Source organism: Thunnus albacares, chromosome 21 (assembly GCF_914725855.1).
Source record: "Thunnus albacares chromosome 21, fThuAlb1.1, whole genome shotgun sequence".
Classification (NCBI taxonomy): Eukaryota; Metazoa; Chordata; class Actinopteri; order Scombriformes; family Scombridae; genus Thunnus; species Thunnus albacares.
This window is the reverse complement of record NC_058126.1, coordinates 14,112,214-14,124,690: the sequence shown is the minus strand read 5'-3', so window position 1 is coordinate 14,124,690 and position 12,477 is coordinate 14,112,214. Positions and strand designations below refer to the sequence as shown.

Sequence of the window (12,477 nt, the reverse complement as noted above, 5' to 3'; positions counted from 1 at the left end):
CAGCCAACTCTTTTTTTTTTTTTTTTTTTTTGATGTTTCTTATTAGTCATCAATTCTCCAAATGCTATGGGGTTATTAAAATACATGCTGAAGTTTTGGGGTAACAGTACACCCAATGTTTCAGTGGTGCAGAACAGCTTAATACTGGCTGTGAACATTAGCGAGTCTGTGCTGTCAACAAGATGTGAACCCTGGATCAGCTCCACAAACAAAGACACGGGACAGACTTATAATGTTTATTTTTGCTTTTACTGCAACTATGAACTATGAATGTTTATCACTACACATTTTTAGTGAACTTCTGAAGTGGAACAGAACTTCTACTAAGGCTTCAAATAATTGCACAGAACAAACCTTTAACTTTCATAATGATGACATACTTGAAGAAATTTACAGCTGAGGAACAGTGGAGGCTGATTTGATTAGCTTCAAGAGAACAGGCAGTTCACTTCAGTGAACACAGAAAACAAAATCCAGATTGTTGATCATGTTTTAAATTACACTTACCATAAAAAGCAGCCACACAAACCTCCCCCGGTGGTTCTGCAGAAGAGTCCTGATGAAAACGTTTTAAAATGGAGCTTCTCTCATAATTATACATAGTACTATTGTAAAGGTGGTGTAGCTTGAAGTACAGTAGTAGCTATTTATTCAGATTGCTTTCTCCTTATTTTATAGTCAGAGAAATTTATAGACATAAACTGTTTCTGGAAAAGTTGATAGTTAGTGTTCCTTCTCATTATTTAAAAAGCAAGAGAGAATAGTTTGGGTGAGAGAGAGAATTTTCCAACTCAAGATCAAAACATTGTGACCTATTTCTTATCTTATATCACAGGTACAATTTTTCCAAAAAGCTTACCAGTTTTACAAACCTGCACACACATTCTGTGCACATACTCAGACCCAATCTTACATACACACACCGTTAGTCTTCTAGATATAGCACATTCTAACCATATTGGAAAATTTCTAGCAGCAAGTGATACTGACTTTATATGCCTTCAAAGCATAAACCTCTTTCACCATAGATTTATTTGTGCTGTACATGTACGTCAGGATAATTCCCAGTCTGTTCAGTTGTAAATTAAGACCTGGGTCAGTCTGCTGACCATTGATGGTGGTCCAGATCTCCCAGTAAGTACAGTGATGTCTGTTGTATTCCTGGGTGGCCCTTACAGTTGCTTTGAATGGGCCTGGTGTATAAAGACACGCAGTAAACATACTCCAAGAAAGTATTGGAGGTTTCATTCTCCAGGAAGATTCTGATAATGATATGAAACTTAATCTCTTTGATTCTCAATAACATAACATATGTGACTGATAAATATATTCAGTGGTTTTAACTAAATAATTCTATATATACAGCTAACAATTAAAAATTGGAACATTAATGTATTTGGCATAATCATAAAGGAGTCATATGGCTGTAGTCTGAAATATGATATTGCACAAGTTGTGGAGAAAAAAAAGCATCAGTAATGGCCCCAGCATTTCATCTTTATAAGTTGTGACATACTGAGACATTCACAGATACACAGAGGGAGGAAAAGCATCAGAGAGCTGTCTTTGTGTGACATCTGTGGCAGTAACTTAAGTCTTCATCTTCCAAACTGTTGTGCGTCTTTCCAGAACTCCTCATGCCTGGATATTTTGCTGACATAACAAATGAGGAGACATATGAACTCAGAGAAAATATTGATAATATAAACGGAGTTAGCATGCTGGTGATCTGTGGAACAACAACACAGACAATCATACTCCTGACTGCTCTCCAAAAAAGTGAAAATGGAATATGAAATATGAAAATCGTAATATGCAATACAAGACATTTCCCTTTTCTGACAGGAAAACAATGTTTATAGTGATATAAATTATCTCAAGGCACCACTGGGACTTCATTATGCCATGTCCTAACCACATCCCTCTCAAATGAGCAGATTATGTGTTGAATACGCAGGGCATTAATTCACATACCATGTTTTACAGGATGGGGTTTTAAGTGATTAGCCCTCTCACACATCCTTTTACAGGAATCACCCCGAGTGAAATGAGACTGGAGATCTGACTGCGTTTGTTGACCACATCCCAGGAGACAGACTCAAAAGCTGGCATGGCTGGGTATACCATACCACAAAAGTCAGTAGGGTTCGGATAGATGGATCAGACTGTGTCAGGCTGGAGGGTGTATCCACGGTGTGTGTGCGTGTGTGTGTCTGTCTCTGGAGCTGACGTCGCCTGTGTAACACTCAGACAACCACAGTTTAACCAACACGTGCCCAGGCAAACACACAGGAGCAATGTAGTCATGGTCAGAACAGATTTCTATGCCTCAGTCAGCACCACGGTACGGGTGAGAGGCACAGAGTTAGATGGATCGTGTATCTGGGAGAAGACGGGATTAAACAGACATTGTTATGACAATTTTCAGCCATTTCAATAATGACTTCAGTGTGTTTTTAATGAGACAGGAGACAACTTTGAATTTAACTCCTCTTTTAGAGTTTGTACTGTAAGTTGAAATGCAGAAGTTTCCAATTATAAACGGTTGAGATACATATGAGTCAAAAACTGAAGGAGGACATGTGCACCAAATCATTTTTAATTCATATAACAGCATTCCTTGTTTTCCCTCCACAACTTCCTTATTTGCTAAAATCACTACATCTTTTAACAGTGCATATCAATAAACGCCTTCTTAATATATGTGTGCTGCCCTCACAATGTGAATATGCAGACTCCTACAAAAAGATTTTGTCAACAACAAAATGCATCTGTTTCTGGACTCCACATGGAAGTTCAATAGCATGCTATAGAGCAAACAAAAATAAATGTTATATTCCATACTCTGAAGTAATGTTTTCATATTTTATCATACAGTTACAGTACAATGTCTATGAAATATCTGTGAAAAAATTATACAATCTTTTTTTTTTCATTCATATGAATTACAAAAATAATTGTCTCTGTACACATTTAAAATGTTCAGTGGTTTGCATAATAGTTTGATTGGATCAGTGTCTCTGGTCTCTGTCACTATAGGCCTGTGAAAAATAAAAGACAAAAACATCAGTCTCCTAGAAACCAAAAATCACACACATTTAACCGCTAATAAGAAAAATAACTGGGGCAATTACTATAAAACAGCTATTTAATATTTGAACATGTCATAGACAAACATGAGGTGGAAAATGAGGCCTGTTGCTGCCCAGTGGAGGTTCCAACGACCATATTTCATAATAAGCTCTGGGACAGAAGTGACTGGGGTGACTTAAGCAGAGAGCTTTGAGTTTGGTTGCCGTGGCAATGCTCTGGCCTCTCTGATAGCCAAGCAGAAGCAGCCTGCTGTCAGATCTCCCTCCAGACTGGCACACTGACACTGGGAACTGTGGGCACCTCCACAGCCACAAGAAGGAGAACCGCAGACAACCTCAGACCAGACAGACTTTCTCCTTCTCCCAAATGTTGACGCTGAGAGTTGACGCTGTCTGCTGCATGTAAACTCAGAACCCAAGTGACTTAATGGAACTGGGCAACAGTGATCCAGTCTCCACACATGGCCAGCCTCCACCAATCGCATTTCAGAGCCACTGTGCCCTCCATTTAGCCTGTGAGGGTAATTGAATGGACCATAAATGAAGGTGGAGGCTCCTACAGTAAGTCACCCATTGGTAGTTATTTGGGTAACATGTTGTGGCTCTACAAATGAGGTCATTGACAGACATTGTGGCTCTCTCAACTTGAGGCAAGTGCCTACAATAGCAAAATGGTTAGTTTCTGGTGACGCAGATGATACAGCACACCATTCAGTGAGCTTTTTTTTCAGACTATGAAGCTACTAACTGAAGATTCTCACCTGAAAACACAGATCTCTTATTGGCATCTCGTGCACCACCTGTGAAAAAAGACAATGTGTCATGTAGGGCTACGTGGTGACTTTTAAATACAGTAAGCTAGCAGTAAGGAAACTGAGGCTAATCCTACATTTTTCAGGACAGCCAACATGTCTGCCAACATCACTTATGTGTAGATTAATAATACAAAGTGACCTCAAACACTGTAAATAATTAATCCTATAAACCAGGTGACAGGTGTGTGATGTAGCATATTGATTTACTTCCACTGTACATTTTTGGAGGCCATTTACAGATGTGGGATAGCCACATCCGTAAATGACAAAGGGGATAGGAGTGAGAAAAATTTCTTTGATCTCCATTGTGGTATGTGTGGTTGTCTCATTGTGGAAGTTTATAGAACAACAGGAAATAGCTATAGATCCCTCCCACCCCCCCATCATTTAGCTCTCACCATACACTTGGCATCAGTTCTACGACATCTGCTGTGAAACTGGGAAGAGGGTGTCACTGCGCAAATGACATGAGCCCCATATTCATGGACACACATGCATGCACAGGTACATGAGCAGGCTCAAATACACAAGCAAACCACCATATGTGGAACTTTTTGTTTTTTTTTACTTTCGTCACAAATGTATTGAGATGATTTAAATGTACTCATGCATGAATTTGGAACCTTGTTCCCCCTTGGGCCACTTTAGATACTTTTTTTGGTCAAGAGCTTTCTGTGCCTGAAGAATTAAGGTCGTTCAACCAGAAAAAAACATCTGAGCAAGCATGTTTAAGCATTACAAAATTTCTATGATTGTTACTCTGTTCCTCTGTTTGCAGATTATAATTTAAAAAAAAGAAAAATTGCCCTGTAAAAGACTGTACATCAAATTAGGGAGGGAAAATGCTTTTGAAAACAATTTTAATGTCTTACCCTGACAAATGCAATCACTCACACATTTCATACACACACACATACATACAAACCAGATTTCACAGTCCTGTGGGCCTTCTCTCACGCCAGAAAGTCCTTTGTCACGTTTTGTGGCTATTGGGTCTCTTTTTCTCTGTCAGTCTCTCTCTCCCCTTGTCTGAGCCACCTCTAATTCAATGTGTGGCTCATATCCTTTCTCAACATGCCATTACCATTGCCAAGCCTTAGAGCAGGCCCCCAGGGGCTATTAGGAAAATGTATCCATTCATTTTGCAAGATACACATTTGGCAAAACAACGACCCTCTAGAGGAACTTGTCAAGAAGGGTTATATTTCCATGTGACAACCATTTGCCTGCTCGGTCTTTTGTTTGACTGGAATTCTTGTTTCGTAACGTCAGTGAAAACTGTCTTTTTGAATCCCACATGCACTTGATTTTCAGTTTGAGTAGCTGATGCTGATACTTTGTTTACTGAGAAAACAAGGCTACACTAATTTGAGAACATTTCTGACTTCATGGCATAAATAATTTTTGGACTTCTTCATAAATCAACTGCAAAGTTTGCATTTTTTCCCCACTTTGGCGATTTTGGTCAGTCTGTTAGTCTGCCAATTGCACAGTTAGCCTGTCTGTCCATCTAACACGCTGGTCCAGAGCAAGATATTTTGACAACGGTAAGCTAGATTCCTATTAATTTTGGTTTGGAAATTTGATCAGGTCAGAATTTCCTTTTAACCAGCACTTCAGTTCTTTAGGTACATCAAAAACTGATGGCTAGCTCTACAAAGAATTATGTGTATGTATGAGAAGATTGCCATTGTAGGCTGAACGTTCACCATTTCGGGTGCTCCATGAGCATGACATGCACCACCTTCAAACTAAAACATTGACATTACACATAATCCTGTATCTTCTATTTATTATCATCTCACCATGAAATCTTCTGAGCATATTCATACTCCCAAATGGATAAACCTTTTTTATTTTAATGGCCCTCTAGCCTTTTATTAAGCCCACTACTGGTAAGGATCTAAAAATAGCAAAAACTCTGGGTTCTGTTTGTTCTGACCTAAAGGTTTAGTGAAATGAGGTTGGAATACTATAAGTCACGTTCCATTCACACAGCAGGCCCTAAAAACTACTTGTCCTGCAGAAATATGTAATGTTTACAGAGGTTAGTTTTCCTTTGGTCCAGCTATAGTATAAATTCTTACAAACATCTCATAGGATAAGAGACGTTTCACCATATGTTGACCAGTATTAAGAGAGCATAAATTTTACAGGTTGTTAGTGGACCTCTGTGAATTGAAAACTACTCTTAGTTTCATTCTGGCAAGCCAGATCATACTGCCACATACATTCATGTGATTTATGGACCAGGCCATTCAAGGAGGTCTGATCTAATTCTGTCATGTTCAAAGCCTGAGTAATATATAATATAGTAGTGTCTGTCTCCCAGCCAGACCACTACTATGACTGGATTTACAACATTCAAGGAAGAGCCATTCTTGTCTATCGACTGAATCTCGATAGAGATATATCTCTTGCATGATGCCAGGCAAGGAAATTTTACATGGAAACCTTTTCCCCCCTGTGAACCACTCTAGGATTTCACCCAATTGCAGAAATTTTCATGTGTCAGCTTTTATCCTTCATCTCAGAATTTTACAAGGAACACTTGCACATTAATCTTCACTTTTTAATAGATCTATTGCCACTTTAATACATTAGTCACTCACTGTGGTAATGTGGCATTACAGTAATGAAATGAACCACACATCCTACAAAGAAAAAAGCTGTGGCAAGGTAAAAACATTAGCAATTTGTCAAATTTGGGAACTGCGGATTCAGCTTGTTCTATTGAGTAAAAAATGAATCTGAATTAGAAGATGATAAATAATGAATGTAGAAGTTTAAAAAGAAACAAAAGATAGAAGGAAGGAAGAGTAGGTAGGTCACTTACTCTTGTCCTGTTCAGGTGGCTCCAGGATGTCACTGTCTGTGTCACTGGGAATATGCCAAGGCTGTCGAATGGCCTGTAATTGCTGGTAAAACTCATCCTGAAATGCCAAAGAGAAGAAAAGATTGGGGTCATGCATATTCTGTGTAGATAACAGAAGATAAATAGAGATGAAAAACAAGTACAGAAAAATTAATTTTAATCAGACTGTTAAGTTTTCCATCTGTTCATCCCTCTGCATAAAGCACATGTCTTATTCAAGGAACTGTAGAGAATGAACAAAAAACAAATGTTGAAATGTATTCAATCCAGCTGAAAGATCTCCTTTAGAAATTTTAGATTATAGATCTACTGATATTACAGTGAAATGTCTTGACATTCAAAGACATATGTGTTCTTTCCACCCTATTTAAGGCTCTAATCATATTACATGGAAAGTTGGAGTGACCCCAATAAAAGGAGGAACAAGTCGAAAAATGATATTGCACAATATACCTCAATCAACTCACACACATCAGACATGGTGGTACTAAAGCCGTTTTTATTTTCTTATGTGCACCTAAGAAAGTCCTCAGGGCAAAGCCTGGACAAATAAATTGCTCTATGATCTCTACAAAATACTTTTACGTCTTCTTATATTTCAGTGCAAAAATAATGGCCCCCATTTCTTTAAATGGCTACACAAGTACAGAGAGACAAGAAAATCAAAATTTACATCCTTTATTTCATTTAAATCCAGGATTTAAATAAATTCAGGATTCACCAACTCCATGACCAGGCTTCTTTTGGGGCCTACAGTAGGTGCTTAATAAAAGCAGATTGGGTGAACTGGTGTTTTGGATAATCTCACTAGGTGTCAACTAGCGTAACTGTCAGAGAATATACAGAGGGACTGCAAAATTCCTGCCCACCATTAATAAAACCTTCAAAAAAAGGTCTCATATTTAACAGCGCTGCTGTTAAGTAGATCATGAAAGGAATATAAGAAAGAATTCCCATTGAAAGGTCCCCTTTCATGCCAGACTCATTTTTCCACAATGAAATGATATCCTACTGTACAGACCTCCATGACTCTCCACTAAACCCCACACGAAGCATGTGTGTTTGTGAGGGAATGCACATGTGTGATATTGTGTGTTCTTGTGCTCTCACTCAATCTCTCTCTGTAAAGACTCATGTTCTACAGCCAATTTTACTTGGGCATTGAGCCTATTTGACGCTCAGCACACAAGTTCACTCTAACCATTATAAAACATTACAATAAAGTTGGAGTGATTTTCAAGTCCATGACCCAAAGTTTATGACCATTTTACCCCATGTTTTATAAACTGTGGGTGTGACTGATCTTTTTCATTGTTAGATATATATTACAAAATAAATAGCTAAAATATAATGTAGAATTTGATTTTACACCATGGCCACGGAAGATACTGTGTCCATTAAAGGAATAGTTTGACATTTTGGTAAATATGCTTATTTGGTCTACACTTATTTGCTTTCTTTTCTTACTGAGAGTTGAATTATAATACAGCACTCTCATATATGTCTATTAAATATGAAGCTACAGCCAGGAGACAATTAGCTTAACTTAGCTTAGCTTAGCATAAAGACTGGAAGCCAGAGGACACAGCTACCTTGGCTGTGTCGAAGGCAAACAAAAATGTATGAAAACCAAAGTGTAAAGATGACAGTTTGTGGTTTTACAGGTTTATGTGCAGGACTACATCTCAGCGGGGCACAGTGGTCTTGTTATCACCACAAATTTACCAGGCAACCAGTGGACACTCCAGGAAGTCACTGTGCCCAGCCAAGAAATAATCCGGCACATACACTTTAGCACATTTACAAGCTAGTTTTTGTACTGATTAAACAAATGAGATATAATCTTGAGAGGTGCCAGTAGGTGGATTTTTAAAAAAAAGTTTGGACAGATCGAGGAAAGTTGTTTCCCATGGATATATTAAAGGTAGAGTCAGTCATTCTGGGGAAAGATTGTTGATATTTGAACTAAACACCCAAACAAATTCCGCCCTCCCTTCGTGCTCCTTCAGAAGCTCCGCCCCCCAAAATTCAAGAACACGCATTGCCAAGGCACCAACCAAAAGAGAAACATGGTGGAATCCAGAGCGATGCATCAGCTGTTGAGTCACTTATGTTCCTCTCACACATTATCACGGGTGGAAAAAAAAAATTGTCTCGTGAGCACAACAGTCCGTCCACACGCTCTGCCTCTCTGCGGCTTCCCCACTTCTCTCTTGACCTACGTTAAGCGTCTCTGTCCACAGAAGCAGCCATCTGTCAGCTGCAGCTCCTGAGGAGCTGAGAGGATTGCGGCCGGCCAAATTGCCTTCATCAGGCTGACTGACAGCAGAAATTTACTGAACCAAAATAGTTTGCATGTTGGCTCCACAAGAAGAAATCGACAATGTTTGTATTTATTGACTCATTGATACGGTTAATAAGTTCAAAACACATGATATTTGTGTAATTTTAACAGCTGTCTGCTCAGATTAAACATGACAGAAACAGACTTCTCCATGAGACTGTTTCAGATTCAGTGTGTGAATTGTCCATGACCTCTCTCTCCATTTTGCAAGTCCTCCCTCACCATTCAACGGGTGCTGGAGACGGGAGACTGTCATGTCCTCACACAGACAGCTGCTCTGATGACTTCCTCCTGTCCACGAGCACAAACACCCCCCTACTGCTGATTGGCTCGAGTAGTGTTGTGAGGGTCGCTCCAAGCCAGTGTTTACATGCCCATTTACAAAGCCAGTGCTGTGTATGGACACCAGATTTTTTTCAATGCACACACAGAACAAACAGCTAGCAGACCATGAGGAGATATGCGCTGAATTTGACAAAAAGTATATTGAATTAAAATTGCTGACTTTACCTTTAAGGAGAGCCATTTCCACATGTTTCCAGTCTCTATGCTAAAGTAAGCTAACAGTTTCCCGACTGTAGCTTCATGTGTTAATGGACAGACATGGTTCTCTCATTTAACCCTAACTCAAACAGCACTGACACTCAACACATTATTTTCAGTTTCTCTTTTTTTATTTTCTATGGTATAGTACTGATAAAGTGACCAAAATGTCACCTGCCACAATGCAACTTTGCCCGACAATTATGCATTATTGCTTAACATGAGAAAAAAGTGTTTTTGATGACAATAGCATATATTTTAGCTTGGAGTCTTACCTCAGACAAGTAGGCCCGTAGGCTGGCTCCAAGGCTGTCTGTAGTGCTGAGTCCAGGAGGGGTGAGCAGTGGTCGGGGATGTGTGGGCTGACTTGTGGGCGTCACAGGGCGGCTCCGCGACCTCCTGAAGGTCACCTCTTTTTGAGCTCCAGTGTTAAAGGTGGAGCGTGTCAGTAAACTATTTGGGGTTAGGGGCCTACCGGGGGTTCTGGGAGACTGAGTCCGACCCATGACCAGGGAGGAGGACTTCGGGCTGAGCAGGGGGAGGCCCACACCACAAGGCTTGCCAGAGAGGCTGCCAGCTGGAGACTGGGGCCTGGACACCAGGCTGGGCAGAGGAAGTGTGTCTGGTAGTGTTCTGTGACGCAGGGGGGTATGGAGCAGACTACTGTGCGGATTACTGGTGCTCCGAGTGGTCATCTTCCCTACTTCTGCCAGCTTGGCCAAGTCCTTCTCAACCTCTGGAGGAAAAAAAAAGGAGATAATTCAGGTAAACATCCAGATTTCATACTTGAAACCTAAGAGTCAGCAGCTACAGAGCTTGAAGGAGTGAATTGGTCTCCTCATTAAACTCCTTTTTCCCACACATTTAAATATGAATGTTATATGATTCCACTAATAGTAACTGACTTAATTTTTTATTACACATTCTCAGGGTGTTGTTATGAGGTTAGTATCATACAAGACTGATGATTCAAAAACTTTACTGAGCATTAAAGTGGGCGAGACTGCTTAGTTTAATCCTTCTTCTGGGCAATGATGACAATATTTATAGACCCTGTAAATTGTGGTGGATCCAGCTCCCTCTGTCAGAAAAGGTTCCAAGTTGATATACAGTAAGCACAGCCCGGTCATTTTTTTCTCGTGTTCCTGACAAAAACACATTTATTTGCCTCGCTGGTAGTCTCAAAAACATTTTTGTTTGTGAAAGAAGTGACGCGGCCAACTTCTGTGATCAACATCTGGATCATTTTTTCCACGTTTTTATGCTTTTGTTCAAGATCTTGGCAATCACGGATTCAACAAACCAGTCTGGAAGTTATCATTTGAGAGGGATAATTTCAGGAGTGACTCATCAGAAGCGAGTATTTCTGGAAAACTGTATATGTGTGACGTTAAATAAATAACAAAAGGAAGCTTGACAAGTATTTCATAAACCCTGACTTCCTTGTTTTCGAGCAAATAGTGCCTTCTACTATACAAACAACATTTTTCCGTGCAAAAATGTTAAACACATGCTCCTTTTCACTGACAAATATTCATTTAATATGCAAAACTGAAAACGTCTGCAGCACTACTCTCAATGCAGCTTTGGGACATTACTTAGCTGGTTTAAAATCTATTGCAGACTGTTTTGCACACCATCCTGCAGGGATCTAATATATTTAATTCTCTGACATGCATAAGGAGATTGTTGTTTCTGTGCTTAATCAGCTCTGATTGTATGGAGGTTGACCTTTATAGTGAGATACAACGCAGAGCACATACAGCTTAGTACCTCACCCATGTGTTCAATAACCTTGCATGTGTACTGCCTGACATCGTGTCTGTGTTGCTTTAACCTTAATATATTGTACACATGTTACTTTCTAAATAACAAGAGGGAAAACTAAAGGTGCAGGTTACAGCTTGGCCCTTCTTGGCCTGACTGACTAAAAGCTAGAAGATAATTAACTCTGTAGGGTGTTCAGTGTGTGGCAGTGACAGGACTGCAGGATGTAATAATAAAGAAGCATTGTTATTAGGTTGATGGTCTGCATGAAAAACGGACAACAAAGTCTTCCTTGTGCTGAGGGAAAAATCTTCTGTAACAGTGAAATAAATACTATATACACAAAAGGAAAGCTGGAGTAAACTAAAGCTCCATATATGATTATTTCCCAGTTAAATACTTTAAACACCCACACAAAGTCCATCACGACAAGATGTTATTATTATATCGTAAACAGGATATGTTCATTAGCGATCTGTTCCCATAAAGTTGATATTTTCATCTTGAGTTATTTACCAGTATAATGATAAACACCACATGTTTTTGTTGTGAAAATCCTTTTCCCTTCCGTAAATGGTTGCTCCACTCATGATTTTATTGTAAACCAGTCGCTTCCCCTGACTTCCTGCCATTAATGAGTAGTCTATGACAAGCAGCTTTAGTTTAACAAAAGATCTGCACAATTGACAGTGTTTAACACAGAAATACTAAAAGCCATTTCACAGACACTGATATAAAATGACGGCTCCTTGAGATCAAAGAGGCGGAATCAAAATCCATATGGTAAAAACCTTTGATAGGTTTTGATCCAATCTTTGAGTAATAAGAAAAGGAAAAAGAACGAGGTGGGGGATGAGACAGAGAAAGACAGAGCGAAGGAGACATGAAAAAATGGAAACAGATCTAATCTATTAAAGTCTTTGATCAAGCAGCAGTTTCATATGGTGGGAAAGTACAGGGCCACAGCACGCAATACAACCATCACAACTCATGCAAACTTTATTGGGTCCTTCCTGTGAAAATAAATAAAACTGCTAATGA

General features: G+C 39.4%; 1 protein-coding gene across 4 annotated transcripts in view; it reads right to left on the bottom strand.

Moving 5' to 3' along the window:
- Positions 1 to 2,591: 2,591 nt before the first annotated feature.
- c21h8orf34 (chromosome 21 C8orf34 homolog) overlaps positions 2,592 to 12,477 on the bottom strand; it is a 58,965-nt gene continuing 49,079 nt past the window's right edge. For 3 of the 4 annotated variants that reach the window (XM_044338834.1, XM_044338832.1, XM_044338835.1), the window contains exons 12-15: positions 9,945 to 10,405; positions 6,744 to 6,840; positions 3,854 to 3,892; positions 2,592 to 3,041 (exon numbers count right to left, since the gene is read on the bottom strand). In XM_044338834.1, coding sequence (XP_044194769.1) covers positions 3,034 to 3,041; positions 3,854 to 3,892; positions 6,744 to 6,840; positions 9,945 to 10,405 — 605 coding nt within the window. In that variant the 3' untranslated portion in view covers positions 2,592 to 3,033. The other variant, XM_044338833.1, reaches the window with a different exon arrangement.